The sequence below is a fragment of the Schistocerca nitens genome, chromosome 3 (genome assembly GCF_023898315.1).
Source record: "Schistocerca nitens isolate TAMUIC-IGC-003100 chromosome 3, iqSchNite1.1, whole genome shotgun sequence".
Lineage (NCBI taxonomy): Eukaryota > Metazoa > Arthropoda > Insecta > Orthoptera > Acrididae > Schistocerca > Schistocerca nitens.
Window position 1 is genome coordinate 380,405,926 of NC_064616.1, and position 17,344 is coordinate 380,423,269.

Consider the following 17,344-nt stretch of genomic DNA (forward strand, 5'->3'; position numbering starts at 1 on the left):
ATAATGAAGATGAAACGACAAATGAAAACTGTATTTAAATACAACTGAAATTAATATACAGCACCAAATTACTCGAAATAGGACAGATTTTTGCTTCTTTCTGTGTCAACTTCTTCCACAGTTAAAATCTATGTCTGGTGATTTTAAGTACTACAAATGCATTTAATGAAATTTTTTCACACATGTCAAGAAATGAAGCTGTGCTGAATTAAATCATAAATATCTGTAATTTTTTTGTCAAAAACTATTTTATTAACAGTAAGTCATTTTAAGCATTATAAATATGATTTAAATAATTATTACACATATTACATGTATAATAATTTAAAACAGGATCAATTTACAATCAAGACCAGTGTAATTTAAATTGCATATATTTTTTAATGTTACATGTTTTTACAATTACATCAAGTTTTCTCATTGTAGTGTCAAAGATATTTCTATCAGCACATTGCCATGTGCTCATATTTTTCCACCACTTGCATGAAACTAAAAGTACACGATGAAATAATATATTTTTCCAATAGTTGGTGGAATTAGTTTACTTTTAAATGTTTTTAATAGAGACATATTCTGTATTTTCATAAACTTTATATTGAAACTGAATGCCATTTTCTTCTTGGATACCCGAAGGTACTGTAGGATCACTGAAAAAATAAACAAATATATAATTAATGCAAAAATTTATTGAGTGGGTTCATTACAAAAGTCTGAAAAATACTTGCCATACTAGACAATGACACACAGTACACAATACAGAGGGAAACTGACTGTTGGTACCTATTAACAAAGACAAAAAGTGGCTGTTAGTAGTTCAATATGCAGCCACAAAAATATTTGATCATTTGCCCAATAACACAAAATATGCTGACAGGTAAGAAAGCAAATTTTAAATTTAGCCTTAAACAATTTCTTCTGAACAACCCATCCCATTTTGTGGACAGAATTTTAATTAAAACTTGTAGCATGTGTAGTTGAAAAACTGAAGTGTGTCACTCGTTACATGAGTAGTGTTCAAGACTAATATGTTAATTCTTATTAAATTTAACAATGTGTTGTTTAGTGATCTGCAAATGGCCAACATACGTATAAACAAATCATACATACATACATAGCCTGTAAACTGAATCATTGCGCACAATTTCAGTAAAAATTGTGCAAATGACCTATGGAACATGCAGCATCTCAATCTCATATGGTACTTTGTTGTAGGAAGTTACTGTAGAATGTAAATACTTTTGGATTAAAGGAGATCACTCACCAAAAAGCAGAAGCATTGGGTTGTCAATAGGCACACACAAAACAAAGGAAACTTGCTAGCTTTCGAAGTTTTCCTGCACACACGCACACACACACACACACACACACACACACACACCTATACCACTATATGGTGTCAGTTGGACTAACAGTGTTAGTCCAGCTGGCACCACGTAGGGGTGAAGCAGCTCATAAAAGGATAACAGTCTTTGTGTGCCTACTAAGAACTTCAAACTTCTGCTTTTCAGCAAATTTGTCTCCTTTCATACAGCATTTTGTTTTCTCTCTCCTGCTACCTTCTCTCCATCTATTTTCTAAATTTATGAAGTTACGTAAAACAGTCTTCTAGTATATGTAACAGAATGGAAAGAATGTAACGAAACACAATAACCATATTAACACAGTCATGACCTTTTCATCATTTTAAAGCACATACCTAGAGGTCATATGATATCAATTTTGGTCTTGTCTGAAGCAAATTTTAAAGTCTTTCATCATAAAAACCGATTTAAGTCAAATATCCCACTAAATAAAAAGAAGAGGAAAGGTAGTTTTATGAAGTCAATTCAGTCTTTTTGATGTTTATTTCCTGAAGCCTTAACATTCATTACATGATGGACACCAGGATCAGAGGCTTCAAATAATGTATTTCTATCAAAGTTCAATAGCAACGCAGAGACCATGACATCAAACATTGTTCAAATTCTTTAAACTTACTAAGTCTGCTGCTGGAAAGTACTAAAGTTATGAGATGTTTACTTGCCTGTACTTAGCAGAAGTTCCTTATGCAAAACGTTTATTGTACATACTCCTGGCCCTTGGTTCGATTATTGAAAAAAAGAAAGAAAGAAATTACCTCAGATTGAAAATAAATGCTCTTATTTTATTATATCATGATCAGTTTTGAAGGCTGTAGCCTCATCATCACATGTGCTTGTTAACAAGAGCTATACATAATAAAATTGTATTACATACTGTGTACATGCTAACAAGTTTATTGGCCTCTTCTAGCCTTGACACTGATTAATGGCCCTAACACTAACATCAAGAATGTACATAAATCACAAATGTCCATAAAAACTGACAAGTAACACATAGGTATTTAAGAACTTGATGGTGTTGGCAATTTGATTATGTCTTAGCTTAATAAAAACTGGAAATGATTCATTCCATACAGTATGTTTTTGCACCATAAACCAAGTTAGGTCATGTGGTATAGAACAGTAGCAGATTTGCTTCCATATCGACGGAGACACCTTCAACTGTGGTGTGCGATAGGTGATGTAATACCATTCGGTAAATATGAGTTGTATGTGGATCATTGCATGGAGGTATTAGGCAGAAGCTTCTAACATCTTAATAGCATAGAGTTGCCATAGTGTCTTGGAACTTTTAAGTCCTTGTGCCTTATATTAAAGAATTGTACCTTGTTTTATAACAAGTTCTTTAGCACATAAACAATACATAATGTAATTACATTATGTATTGCACTCATTTACTGTACATTTCTATTGCAAACAAGTAAATATGAGGATAAGGCTAGAAGCGCCAATATCAATCACAGTGTAATCAAATTAAGAGCATTTAATTACAGTCTGAGGCAATTTTTTTCCTAATTAATTGTAAGACTGTGATCTCCACAGACCCATCAATGATGGAAAGGTGAAATAACCTTATTTCAGTTTAATTATCTGCCTGTTCCATGTATTGTAATTGCAACTTCTCCTTATTTATCACTCGGTTGGTGATCAAAGATTTTTGTAGCTCAACATCTTACTCCTTTCTGTCACTGTCTATGGTTAAGAGATGAATACCATAAGTAATTTCTTCTTCTATTATTATATTAATGAACATTGCTGTTGGTTTCTGTGGCTGATGGTTGAAAAAAACTTCATAAGCGAGTTAATGTACTGTGACACTTTTAACAGTCTTGTTCAACTTGTTAAAGAATGGTATCTGGTTTTACAATACTTAAATGATTAGTCCTATTGTTTCACTTTATTTATTGTTTATAAGAGCTGTCTATGACACGTCATCAATGTTACAGCCTCTATGATGCTACATGGCCACACCTATTATTAATGAGGCTGTGGCTGCTATCTAAAAATTGATAGGAACCAACATAGTTCAGAATTTATGATTTTGACACACTTAATTATTTTTTAAAAGTGCTGCAATGGGGAATATTCTTGGTGAAAATCAGAAACAAAAATTGCAAATTAACAGTGTCCAATCTTCCACTACAAAGTCAGGAGGGCACAAGTGTACTGCCTGGCTACATTTTTATTACTTTATGCACATCATGCATGGTGACACAATGTGATAATGGAGCAAAAACAACACTAAAGAGTGACTGAAATATACATGGCAGTAAGGGGAACCCATTTCACCCCCCCCCCTCTTGGCACCCATATCACCTTGGACTGGAGCAACTGAACCATTCCCCACACCATGATTTTGATTACCTATGATCATATACAGAAATGAGGGACATCCTACCTGAGATTCTTCCAACCTTTTCTAAAGTGGTATGTCATCGCCACACAATTGACACAACATCCTGGTCCGTCCCTATGCCACTCCCAATTCCTTGTCACATGGGTCCTATCTCCGTGGAAGATCCAGGTGCAAGACCTGCTCAATTCATCCAATCCAGTGCATCCCACTTCAATGCAGTCACAGGCATGTCCTTACCCTATCACTGTGAAAACATCCATATCATCTGTGGTACAATCACTGCACAGCATTTTATGTGGAAATGACCACCAACCAGCTGTCCACCAGAGTGACTGTCCCATCACTGTGCAGCATTTTATGTGGACATGTCCACCAACCTGCTGTCCACCAGAATGAATGGGCACTGCCAAACTGTGGTCAAGAACAAAGTTGACCATCCAGTGGCACAACATGCTTAAATTCAATGGCACCATCTGGATTCTTCTCCCTAACACCAGCTTTTCTGTACTATGGAAGTTATCTTTGAAACACACCCTTCATTCCTGTAATCCTCCTAACCTCAAAAAGTGTCCACTAATCCACTGTCCTCACAACCTTGACCCAACAGTTCCCCTGCCACTGTTCTGTCATCCCCTCCCAATCCATGCCTTCATATCATCTTCACCATGTGCCTCATCTCACCGGCTCCAGTACCATTGTGTTACGTGCCCAGCCTATGCATCTGCCACACCTCCCTACCGCATTCCTATGTTGCAGCCCTGCTGCCCCTCAAGCCCTTAGCTACATGTCCCCAACCCCTCCTCCCACCTCTTTCTCCCTCTACCTATCCCACCTGATACAACCCCCACTTCCAGTCCACCTGCTGAACTACAATCCCGGCATTGTGTGTCTGGGCAGCACAAAATATATATATATATATATATATATATATATATATATATATATATATATATATATATAACAGAGGGAAACATTCCACGTGGAAAAAATATATCTAAAAAGAAAGATGATGAGACTTACCAAACAAAAGCGCTGGCAGGTCGATAGACACACAAACAAACACAAATATACACACAAAATTCAAGCTTTCGCAACAAACTGTTGCCTCATCAGGAAAGAGGGAAGGAGAGGGAAAGACGAAAGGATGTGGGTTTTAAGGGAGAGGGTAAGGAGTCATTCCAATCCCGGGAGCGGAAAGACTTACCTTAGGGGGAAAAAAGGACAGGTATACACTCGCACACACACACATATCCATCCACACATACAGACACAAGCTTGTGTCTGTATGTGTGGATGGATATGTGTGTGTGCGAGTGTATACCTGTCCTTTTTTCCCCCTAAGGTAAGTCTTTCCGCTCCCGGGATTGGAATGACTCCTTACCCTCTCCCTTAAAACCCACATCCTTTCGTCTTTCCCTCTCCTTCCCTCTTTCCTGATGAGGCAACAGTTTGTTGCGAAAGCTTGAATTTTGTGTGTATATTTGTATATATATATATATATATATATATATATATATATATATATATATATGTGTGTGTGTGTGTAAGTTTTCATTCTCTCTTGTATGTGCCTCTTGATGTCTCAGCACCTCTACTATTTGGTGAGTGGTCTCCTTTACTCCTAAATACTAACAGTTCTGTGTTCTTTGTTCTTGAATGTAATCTGTAACAGCTATGCTGCATATTAAAATAGTCCCCATGTTTTCTAGCTGGAGAGGGAGAAGAAAGAAATGCCATGTAAAATACCAGTAGTTGAGACCTATTAATCTTTCTCTGCTAAGAATCTGAAGGCTTCAAAACACGTGTGAAAGCACTTAACATAATTGAGATTTGAAAATCTGCTACATTTGTTCAAAAACATGAAGGCCAAAACATTACTGAAATTTAAAACACAATTAAATGATCTTAATTCAAACAAAGTAAGTGAAACAAAAAAGTAGTGCGAACAGTTAAAATCTATGTACAAGTTTTTTTCTGGTGAAAATTTGCAGCCTTTGTTTTATGTTAATTCTTCCTGTCTCTTTAATCAGCACCTGTAATTAGTATCCCTGTCATGCTGAAGGAGGAGGAAGAATGCCTACAAATAGAGAGCAGTCAACAGTACTTTTTACTGTGAGCACAAGGCTGTTGATACTAGCAAAGCAAGTAATTCTCCATGCACTTCATTCTCTTGAAAGTAGCAACAGGACATTGCAAACTTAATAGGAAACACAAATCATTCGGAAAGGTTTGTATTATTAGAGGAAGGTGAGGTAGCAACTACAATTTTATGAATTTATATAAGCATGCTGAAGTGAGCTATACTGGGTGCTCACGAGGACTGGTCAATTATTCAGGGATACAACAGGAATGATTATTGAAAGCAAAAGAAATCTAGTAAACATTGGCCTTAAAATGCATACCTTAAGAGCTACGAGCACTTCATCTTCGATACTGTGAAACAATTCTCTTCTACTGCAAAATCTTTGCTTTCCGTATTTTGAGAGGTGGTAACTGCCCAAGATCTTTCAAATTCTTCCAATCTGACAGCACCCTGGGGGCAGATGAAGATTATAGAAAACTACACACAACCCATGCATTACCCCACACCATCCAACAGTTAACTTGTTTGTCTGGATCCCTATGACCACAAATATTAAATATAATGTTGTCTCAAAGGCATCTTCAAGATTCTAAACTTTTCAAACTGGTGAAATTTTTGCAAGGTGTGATAGGCATTAACACCACAGATAAAGAACTTGAGCAAATGACTACACTTTATCATGTTCACTACCTTCAAAACTTCGAGTAACTGGGCATGAAATGTAACAGTTCATCTGATAAAAAAAAAAGTGTGCGCAATGCAAATTTCCCCAATTGGGTAATAGTGCTACTGTTAAGGTTTCAATGACCATTTAAAATTCTGTTTAACACATTGTGCTTGCTGCCTGTAGAAAATATGGGTACATTGTGAGTTCCCTAACAGGCGGCATTTGAAGAACTTCTGAGTGCAGCTTTCCTAATTATTAATTCACAACACATTATTTCTGAGCAGTGATGGCTGCAAGTCAGTTGTTTACTCTTTTAATACATTGGAGAGCTGCTAAATGGATGTTCCTGTTTCCACAAAGTGCTTCTTGACTTGAAAAAGATATTAAAGGCATAATGAGTTCCCACACTTCTGTTGTTGCAGTATGATTCCGTAGTTGTTCTGATCAGAAATGTTTGTCACAAAACGAGACAATTTGACTTATGAAGACATTCTGTGGCTGCTTGAAGAAGCTGGTTCTAAAATTGATGATAACAGTTCTGAAATCAATGACCGTAGTTCTGAGACGCATGATAATCTGCTTGAATCTTTCATCTTGCAAGCAGGAGCCATACAAAGAAGTTGAAAAAGTTTACTATGTCTGGGGGACTGGAAAAGTCACTGTGGCCTGACTGGAATGTGTTAAAGAAATCTTAATTAACCCTCGAGTAGACGCGCGGTGTACTTTGTACACACGTTACCAACATAAATATCTATGAGTAAAATCACAGTTTAATCTTAGTTTAATAAAACAATGATAAAATAAACTTACATAATATGAGCTAACACACACTCTAATTACATAATAATAAAATAAACTTTCGTTATATCACTCTGTTGCCATGGACACATGTTACGCCACAGTAATGACTCACTTGATGCATTAAACAGAGTAGTGGTATCAGATCCCAGCCAACCCCTTATTCGATTATTAATTGTGGGATCATGCTGCTAGCTCGTAATTGGGGTCGTTTTCTTGCATGGATCATAAATTTTTCCTCAACTAGCTCACCAGCTATTTTATATTACTGCTGCCTACTGTGGCATATGACAACACAATTTATCACTGTGTCTACTGAAGCAATAATGAAGGAATAGGTATGGACTTGCAGTTGTGGAACAGTAATGGAACAGTGCAGAGTAATTTTATTTGTGGTTGGCACTTGAGCATTAACACTGTCTAACTTTGAACTTATATCAGTGAGGTAGGCAGCAGCAATAACGACTAAGATCATTAATCCACACCTATTCAACTCACTATAATATATATTCCCTGGAAACAGATTTTAAAATACCTCACACCTGTACATGGACGATCAAACTTTCAATCATAAATAAATGTTGAAAATTTTACCCTCTCTTTAACTGTACTAAAATAAATGAAAAACTCCATCATTTTAACTCCAACTACTTCATTTATGAGACTGCATACTGTCACACTCTTAAAGTAATCAAGCAGAGAAATGTCATAGCATTTGTGTCCCGAGATAGAATACAGCACATGTTGGCACGGAACACAAAGCAAAGCATACATCCAAGTTCTAGCCCAGACTGTACGATCGGAACCAACGGACAGCTGAGTCATCCTGTGCCGATGATGTCATTCGGATGCAGTATGGAGAAGTCCTCCACACATCCGGCTGTTGTTAGCCTTCTACTTCTCAAGTAGCTCCTCAGTTGGCATCACGAGACTTATGTGTACCCTGTTATATTCCTCCCACCAAGGAAAAAATCACTGGCAGTACTGGGAATCGAACCTGGGTCCTCCACATAGCAGCTAGACCCACAGACCACTGAGTTATGGAGGCAGACTGGCATGATAGGGGACATAGCTGGTTTTCTAAGATATTTTGTCATTGGACCCCGAATGTTTGATTAAGTTAAAGGTAAATAAGGTTTTTGGGGTGTAAGGAGTGGCCAGGGAGGGATAAGGAAGCACAAGTGTGCACATCACAAAGTCTTTTCCATTCCCCACCCCCTCTCCCCAAATGATCAGAGGTTATCACATTAATAATGACACCTCCCATTCTCCCATCCAAATGGGGTGAGGCAAGTATAGTTTTAAGCCTGAACTACCCAAAATGGTCAAAAGATTAATACTAGAGAACCGGTGGCTGCTAAATATCATTGTTGCCACATATTACACCACCATAAGACAGCCAATAAGGTTTGCAATGACACACAAAGAAGTTCTGTTTGCTGTAGATTAAAAGCCATTGCTTCTCAGTAGACATACAACTAAATTTGCCCCATGTAACTGGTATATTAGTTTTTCACATTTAAATTCATCAATGTACAAACAACAGTTTTTTATCATTACAACTAAAAAAGAAATTAATCAAACATTTGTGCCTGAATTAAAAGTGAGGTTAGTTATTTCTTTAATATGTAGTCTACATGCAATTACAGCACACATAAGCCAAACAGTGTGTTCAACAATACTCAAAATGTCAGAATACCACTAGAGAAACAAAGCAAACATTAAGAAACAAATTCAAATCTATGGCTACCAATCAGCAGGCGTGTGTCTTATGGAACAATGACACCATACTGCTCCCAACTTTCCTGTGGGTGTAGCTTGACAAGGACAGGTATCCTATCGTGAGCACATGGTGGAGGGAAGGAGCACAATTTCAAGGATTACGCAGCATTTTAGAACCAGTCTGCTGGACTGTACTCTGGCCATGAATGATGAAGTCTTTCTGAACTGGTGTGGACAGATACAGCAATGACCCATACCTAAAAAGGGATATGTTAATAATTACCTCAAAAAACATGGTAACAAATGACCAATGAAGTGAAAAAGACAATGTCGTGATTACAAAAGATTAGTGATACAAAACAATAAGAAGGAAGAACCAGTAATACATCAATTATTCTCCTTTCATGTGAAAATATTTCATGGTGTTCATGGAATCAATGAACCTGGGAAATAAGTATTCCTGTCAGCTTTTGCAATACAGAAAAAATATGCAAAATATTAATGGGGGCAATTTATGGAAGTGTGCTGAAAAGAACTGGAATAATCGTATGGCAAAGTGAAATGAAAATGTTCCAACCACACCTGCAAACCAGCCACAAAGCAACATCAACTTCATTAGATACATCACGGGCTGGAATGACTGAACCACTTCTACCACCAGCGCTTCACTTACCTTCTTCATACTAGGAAATGAACGATAAATTCCCTAAAATCCTTCACGCCCCTCCAAAAGTGGTGATTTGCCAGCCATCCAATCTACAAAATGTTTAGGTTATTATTTATAATGCTTCTGCTTGGGATACTTTGTCATACATGAAGACTCGTGTGCAAAATGTGCCCTATGTTTTCACTCAGCACATGTTAGCCTACATCAGTCACTTGTTAGCCTACATCAGTCACTTGTTAGCCTACTAGGTCAGTGGCTGGGCCAAATGTGAAAACAGCCCAATCACATATCAATTAATGCAACATGCAACTACCTCTGCCTGCACCTGCATGAACCATCTTCCTCGTTTTCTTTCATATCATTATACCTGGCAACTTATCTTATCCATCCCACTCCCCCACAACATTGCTGAACGTGTTTCACCACATACATTGTTGCAAGGTAATCATTCATGACAGTTGGCCTCCATAATCATATGTACAGTGTATGTGGGTGTGCTCAGAAGAATATGAATATAAGGGCTGCCTTTTAAGTTCTTACAGAAACAAAGAAGCTATTATCGTATTTCTACAAACACTGACTTCACAAATTCAAAGCAGATCTGATAAAAAAATCTCTCTGATGATGTTACCTCAAAAATATTATGTGGAAGGAACCAACTGCTTGATGTGATGAAAATATCCCTCTGCATATTTTTGTTTGACACAAGGGAATAAAAAGACATCATTCAATGGTAATGAGGTGAGTTTGGGCCACAAGACATGGATTCAATGTTTTTCTCCAGTAAATAATCAACTGTCTGAAATACTGTGAGACAGCTGGCATAGTCACAATAAATAACAATGGGATGTATGTCTTTTTTTCTGATTTGACTAATAATATGTGCCAAAAAAATTGTTACATAAAACTCAGCATTAACTGTTCTTCGAGCCTCTAAAGTGACGTCCATGGTAACTATGGATATTAGCGATAATTTCCAAAAGAAACACTTTTGCTGCTTTCAGATAATCTTGGCAAACCAAAACAGCTGATGGCAGGTTAGTTTTCAGTTGAGGCAAATATATCCAAGTTTCCTCTGCTGTTATGGTAACATATATACATTTTGCATTACCTCCATTTAATTTCTTGAGCATTTCATTACAATAATTAACACAAGTCTGTTTTTGAGCTTTAGTCAAATTGTGTAAAATCCATTAGGAACAGGTATTTATCAAATTCACTTCAATGAAAACTTTCACATGAAATAAACCATTTTGTTCACATCTCAACAGCATCATCTAGTTGTTGTCTGCAAAAACTTAAAAATGTGATATTCTTAATGTTTTATCCATATATTTCAGTGCCCAACTACAGCTCAACATTTCCTCTCTCATTGACTGCAATCAACACTAATTTTTTTTCCATTCTTGTATTAATTTTGCCATGTACCTCATTCCCACATTTCAATCCTGTATTGTCATTCTTTCACTGTTATTTCTCTGTCCAGCAATTCTTTCTTGACACACATTTTTTTTTTCTTTTCTTTTTTTTTCTTACTTACTTTCTTTCTTTCTTTCTTTCTTTGGCACACAAATTACCCCTAACATACTATCCATGCAGTACAGGATAATTTTTGCAATACTCAAGTCTTCCTTGAACCCTTCAGTAACTATTTCATCTGAGTTGGGGTTCCATAAATGAACCAATTATTAATTTATTTTTGTTGTCAATTACAACCTTTACCCGTATTAACCCACATAAAGTCTACTTCAATGTGACTACAAGATAAACTATTTCTAAGAGTAACCAACATGCCGCAACCAATCATCTGCTTCAGTGCTTTCTACAAGCGCTAGGAATTCTGGTTCCTTCCAGACAAAACTATGACAATCCGGAACTATGATACAAATGTGAGGCCTTAACTTTTCCTGGCGAATTGAATGTTCAAGTAACTTACGGGTTTGCTGCCAGGTGACATCGTCAACCACCGCCGATATTTCGACAGGAGCACACCCTGCCATTCTCAAGGCACAAATGCAAGGAGGAAGCAATGTGCAAGGGAATTTAATACCTCGGTTCACAGAGGAGAAACAAGGAAGATACCACACACAGAACAAGTAACCGAGAGTCAACACACAACCAAAGACAACCAACATCAGAAATATCGATGGTGACTATTAATCAACAGTTGAGGTAGCACTAATTCTGTCCCTCTGTTTTTTGACGAGAGACAGAGCCACATTTCAAGCAGCATTTAAACAAAATCCACCATCTCTGTTTATAAGGTTGCCTGATAGTTTGATTTCAACAGCTTCCTTAATAACACTATCCCAATAGCTGGACGTGCAAGCCAGAATCTCCGTGTTGTGGTATTCCACAGAATGACTGGTGTCAAGGCAATGTTCTGTAATAGCGGATTTGCTCGACTGTTGTAAGCATGTGTGACGTTTATGTTCAATCCTGTTAATTAATAGTCACCATCGATATTTCTAATGTTGGTTATCTTTGGTTGTGTGTTGACTCTGCGGTTACTTGTTCTGTGTGTGGTATCTTCCTTGTTTCTCCTCTGTGAAGCGAGGTATTAAATTCCCTTGCACATTGCTTCCTCCTTGCATTTGTGCCTTGAGAATGGCAGGGTGTGCTCCTGCCGAAATATCAGCTGTGCTCAACGTTACCCGGCAGCAAACCCGTAAGTTATTTGCACATTCAATTCGCCGGGAATTGCTGATGATCACTCAAAGAGTAAGAGCAGAAAAAGTGTGTGTCATTTGCATCAGGGAGTGAGTGTGTGAGGGGGAGGGGAAGGGGGGATAGGGAGGGGAAGGGGGGAGAGGGAGGGGGAAGCAGGGAGAGGCAGGGAGAGGGAGGGAGAGGGGGGAAAGGGAGAGGGGGGAAAGGGAGGGGGATGGGGGGAGAGGGAGGGGGAAGTGGGGAGATGGGGGAGAGAAAGGGGGTAGAGGGAGGGGTAGAGGGAGGAGGAGAGGGAGGGGTAGAGGGAGGAGGAGAGGGAGGGGGAAGAGGGGAGAGGGAGGGGGAAGGAGAGGGAGGGGGGAAGGGAAGGGGGAGAGGAAGGGGGAGGGGGAGGGGGAGAGGAAGGGGGAGGGGGGAAGGGAAGGGGGAGAGGAAGGGGGAGGGGGAGAGGAAGGGGGAGGGGGAGAGGAAGGGGGAGGGGGAGAGGAAGGGGGAGGGGAGAGGAAGGGGGAGGGGGAGAGGGAGTGGGGAGGGGGAGAGGGAGTGGGGAGGGGGAGTGGGGGAGGGGGAGAGGGAGGGGGGAGAGGGAGGGGGGAGTGGGAGAGGGGGAGAGGGAGAAGTGATATATATATATATATATATATATATATATATATATATATATATATATATATATATCACATATTTAAAAGTCATTTGTAAACATATCCTGAGGGCACCCTCAGGACATAAAACCCAGTAGTCAAAAGCTCCTCACAGTTCAGACCCATCTGATTATTAGCACATAACAACCTAGACTTAGCAATTCATTCAGAAATTTCATCTTCAGAATCCCAGCAACTAAGGTCTAGAAAACCATTATGGCACACAGAAATCAGCCTGCAGGACATTAACTTCAACATGCATGAAACCTGGAAAAATCAGTGGCAGAAGCAATCTTCCATGAAGCATCACATTAATCAAAACTACCTGGGGACAATCAGCAGGTTTTCACCTCCAGGGCAGACGTTGGACCAGTGTGGATAGAAGTCTTCCACTCAATGTGACTATAGTGAAGAGCAGTAAACAGTACATCACGTAATGTTTGAATGTTCCCTCAGAGCACTCAAAGTATCAATGGAAGACTTCACAATTTGTCTGCAGAAGCTTCTGCTCAGATTTCCAGCCTAGACTTACATTTATCAACTCGTTACTAACTTGTGATTGTATGTACCTGTTTGGAAATGTATATATTTGTCATATGTAGCTGTCTATATTTCTCTGCCATCATACTATAAATAAATAAATTACCATATAACTGTGATATTCTCGCAAGAACCATGGAGCTTGCCGTTGGTGGTGTGGCTTACGTGCCTTAGTGATACAGATAGCTGCACCATAGGTGCAACCACAATGGAGGGGTATCCATTGACAGGCAAGACAAATGTGTGGTTCCTGAAAAGAGGCAGCAGTTTTTTTCAGTAGTTGCAGGAGCAACAGTCTGGTTGGCTGACTGATCTGGTCTTGTAACATCAACCAAAACGGCCCTGCTGTGCTGGTACTGTGAATGACTGAAAGCAACGGGAAACAACAGCTGTAATTTTTCCTAAGGGCCTGTAGCTCTACTGTATGGTTAAATGATTTTTCCTGAGGGCATGCAGCTCTACTGTAGGGTTAAATAATGATGGCATTCTCTCGAGTGAAATATTCCAGAGGTAAAATAGACCTCCGGGTGGGGCTACTCAGGAGGATGTCGGCATCAGGAGAAACAAAACTGGCATTCTAAGGAGCGGAGTGTAGGTAGGTTACAAAATTTAAAAACGAAAATGGATGGGGTGAAGTTGGATATCATGGGAATTAGTGAAGTATGGTGGCAGGAGGAACAAGACTTTAGATCAGGTGAACACAAGGTTATAAATACAAAGTCAAATAGGGGTAATGCAGGAGTGGAAATAGGAATGCACGTAAGCTACAATGAACATCATACCGAATGCATTATTGTAGCCAAGAAAGACACAAGGCCCACACCTACCACAGTAACCCAAGTTTACATGCCAACTAGCACCGCAGATGAAGAAGAGATTGAAGAAATGTATGATGAGGTAAAAGAAATTATTCAGATAGTGAAAGGAGATGAAAATTTTATTCTGATGGAGGACAGGAATTTGCTAGAAGGAAAAGGAAGAGACGCAAAAATAGTAGATGAATATGGACTGGGGGACAGGAATGAAAGAGGAAGCCACCTGGTAGAATGTTGCACAGGGCATAATTTAAGTGTCAGAAACTCTTGGTGCTTTAAGAATCATAAAATGGACTAGGCAACACTGGAAGGTTTCATACTGATTATGTAATGGTTAGACAGAGATTTAGGAATCAAATTTTAAACTGTGAGATATTTCCAGGGGCAGATGTGGACTTTGACTGCAGTTTATTGGTTATGAACTGTAGATTAAAATTGAAGAAATTGCAAAAAGGTAGACAATTAAGAGGTTGGGACCTGGATCAATTGAAAGAACCAGAGGTTGTTAGGACTTTCAGAGGGAGCATTACACAACAGTTGACTAGCAAATGGGAAAGGAGTACAGTGGAAGTCAAATGGGTAGCTTTAAGAGATGAAATAGTGAAGGCAGCAGAGGATAAAATAGTAGATGACTTAGTAGAAATCCTTGGACAACACGCAACATGAAAGGAGAAAATACAAAAATGCACCAAATAAAGCAAGCAAAAGGGAATACAAATGTCTAAAAATGGGATTGACAGGAAATGCAAAATGGCTAAACAGGAATGGCTATAAGACAAATGTAAGGATTTAGATGCATGTTTCACTACAGAAAAGATAGATACTGCTTACAGGGAAATTAAAGAGGCCTCTGAGGAGCAGAGATGCAGCTGTGTGAATATCAACAGCTCAGTTGGAAAATGAGCCCTCAGCAAAGAAGGGAAAGCTGTGATAGAGGTGTATATAGAGGGTCTGTACAAGGAAATTTAGAAATTTGTGGTAAGTTCCTATGGGACCAAACTGCTGAGGTCATTGGTCCTTGGGCTTACACACAACTTAATCTAACTTAAAGTAACTTATGGTAAAGACAACACACACACTCATGTGTGAGGGAGGACTCGAACCTGTGATGGGGGGAAGCCACGTGAACTGTGGCAAGGTGCCTCAGGCCACACAGCTACCCCACACGGCACTGCTCTATACAAGGAAGGAGAACTTGAAAGCAATATTATAGAAAGGGAAGTGGACATACATGAAGATGAGATAAGAGATATGATACTGTGAGAGGAATTTGTCACAGCACTGCAAGACCTAATTGAAAGAAGGCCTCAGGTATAGATGACATTCTGTCAGATCTACTGATACCCACGGAAGAGCCAGCCATCAAAAAACTCTTCATTCTGGTGTGCAAGATGTATGTGACAGTAAACACCCTCAAACTTCAAGAAGAATGTAATAATTCCATTTCCATAGAAACCAGTTGCCGACAGGTGTGAAAATTATCAAACTATCAGTTTAATAAGTCATGTTTGCAAAACACTAACAAGAGTTATTTACCGAAAAATGGAAAAACTGGTAGAACCCAACCTTGTGGAAGATCAGTTTGGATTTTGGAGAAATGTAGGAACACACTAGGCAGCACTGGCTGTATGAATTATCCTAGAAGATACATTAAGGAAAGGCAAACCCTCATTTATAGCATTTTTAGACTTAGAGAAAGTTTTTGACAGTGTTGACTGGAATACGCTCTTAAAAATTCTGGAGGGAGGAGGGGTACAATACAGGGAGCAAAAGGCTATTTACAATTTGTTTAGAAACCAGAGGGCAGGTATAACAATCGAGGGGCATGAAAGGGAAGCAGTGGTTGTGAAGGGAGTGAGACAGGATTGTAGCCTATCCCAGATGTTATTCAATCTGTACACTGACAAAGCAGAAAAAGAAACAAAAGAAAAATTTCGAGTAGGCATTAAAGTTCAGGGAGAAGACAATAACTGTGAGGTTTGCTGATGACATTGTAACTCTATCAGAGACGGCGAACGACTTTGAATAGTAGCTGAATGGAATGGACAGTGTCTTGAAAGAAGGATCTTAAGAAAATCATGAACAAAAGCAAAACAAAGATAATGGAATGTAGCTGAATTAAATCAGGTGATGTTGAGGGAATTAGCTTAGGAAATGAGACAATGTAGTAGATGGAGTTTTACTATTTGGGCAGCAAAACAACTGATGATGGCCGAAGTAGAGAGGATATAAAATGTAGACTGACAATGGCAAGAAAACCATTTCTGGAGAAATTTCTTAACATTGAATGTACACTTGGTGTTAGGAAATCTTTTCTGAAGGTATTTGTCTGGAGTGTAACCATATACAGAAGTGAAACATGAACGATAAACAATTTACACAAGAATACAACAGAAGCTATTCAAATGTGGTGCTACAGAAGAATGCTGAAGATCAGATGGGTAGATCATGACTAATGAGGAAGTACTGAATGGAACTGCGGAGGCAAGATATTTGTGGCACAACTTTACCAAAAGAAGGGATTGGTTGATAGGACACATGCTGAGGCATGAGGGGTTTAGCAATTTAGTACTGGAGGGAAGTGAGTGAGTGTGTGTGGGGGGGAGGGGGGGAGATTTAAGAGGGAGGCCAAGAGATGAATACAGTAATCAGATTCAAAAGGCTGTAGGAAGCAGTAATTACTGATGAAGAGGCTTGCATAGCATAGGGTAGTGTGGAGAGCTGCATCAAACCAGTCTTCAGAGTGAAGACCACCACCACCACCACCACCACCACCACCACACAACAACAACAACAACAGCTGTGATATTAATTTAACAGCAATGAGTTGAAGAAATGTAAATCAGTAGTACAACTGATGTACTTCAGTAGCTCTGAAGCAACCCTCGGCAGCAAGATGACAATTGGTTCCAACCCTGGATTGTAATTGATACATGGGCCACATCATTAGGTCATGCATTGCATGCTTCCCTAATAGTCTTGCTGCATATGGGCAAAATGTGAAAATCAATTCCACGGCAG

At 39.0% G+C, this 17,344-nt stretch overlaps 1 protein-coding gene across 5 annotated transcripts in view; it reads right to left on the reverse strand.

Annotated features, from left to right (window-relative positions):
- Positions 1 to 358: 358 nt before the first annotated feature.
- The window catches only part of LOC126248316 (dihydrofolate reductase-like), a 103,758-nt gene continuing 86,772 nt past the window's right edge, over positions 359 to 17,344 (reverse strand). For 4 of the 5 annotated variants that reach the window (XM_049949202.1, XM_049949200.1, XM_049949203.1 and 1 more), the window contains exon 5: positions 359 to 647. In XM_049949202.1, the coding sequence (XP_049805159.1) occupies positions 548 to 647 (100 nt within the window). In that variant the 3' untranslated portion in view covers positions 359 to 547. Of the gene's footprint in view, positions 648 to 6,119; positions 6,251 to 17,344 lie in introns of all 5 variants that reach the window. The other variant, XM_049949201.1, reaches the window with a different exon arrangement.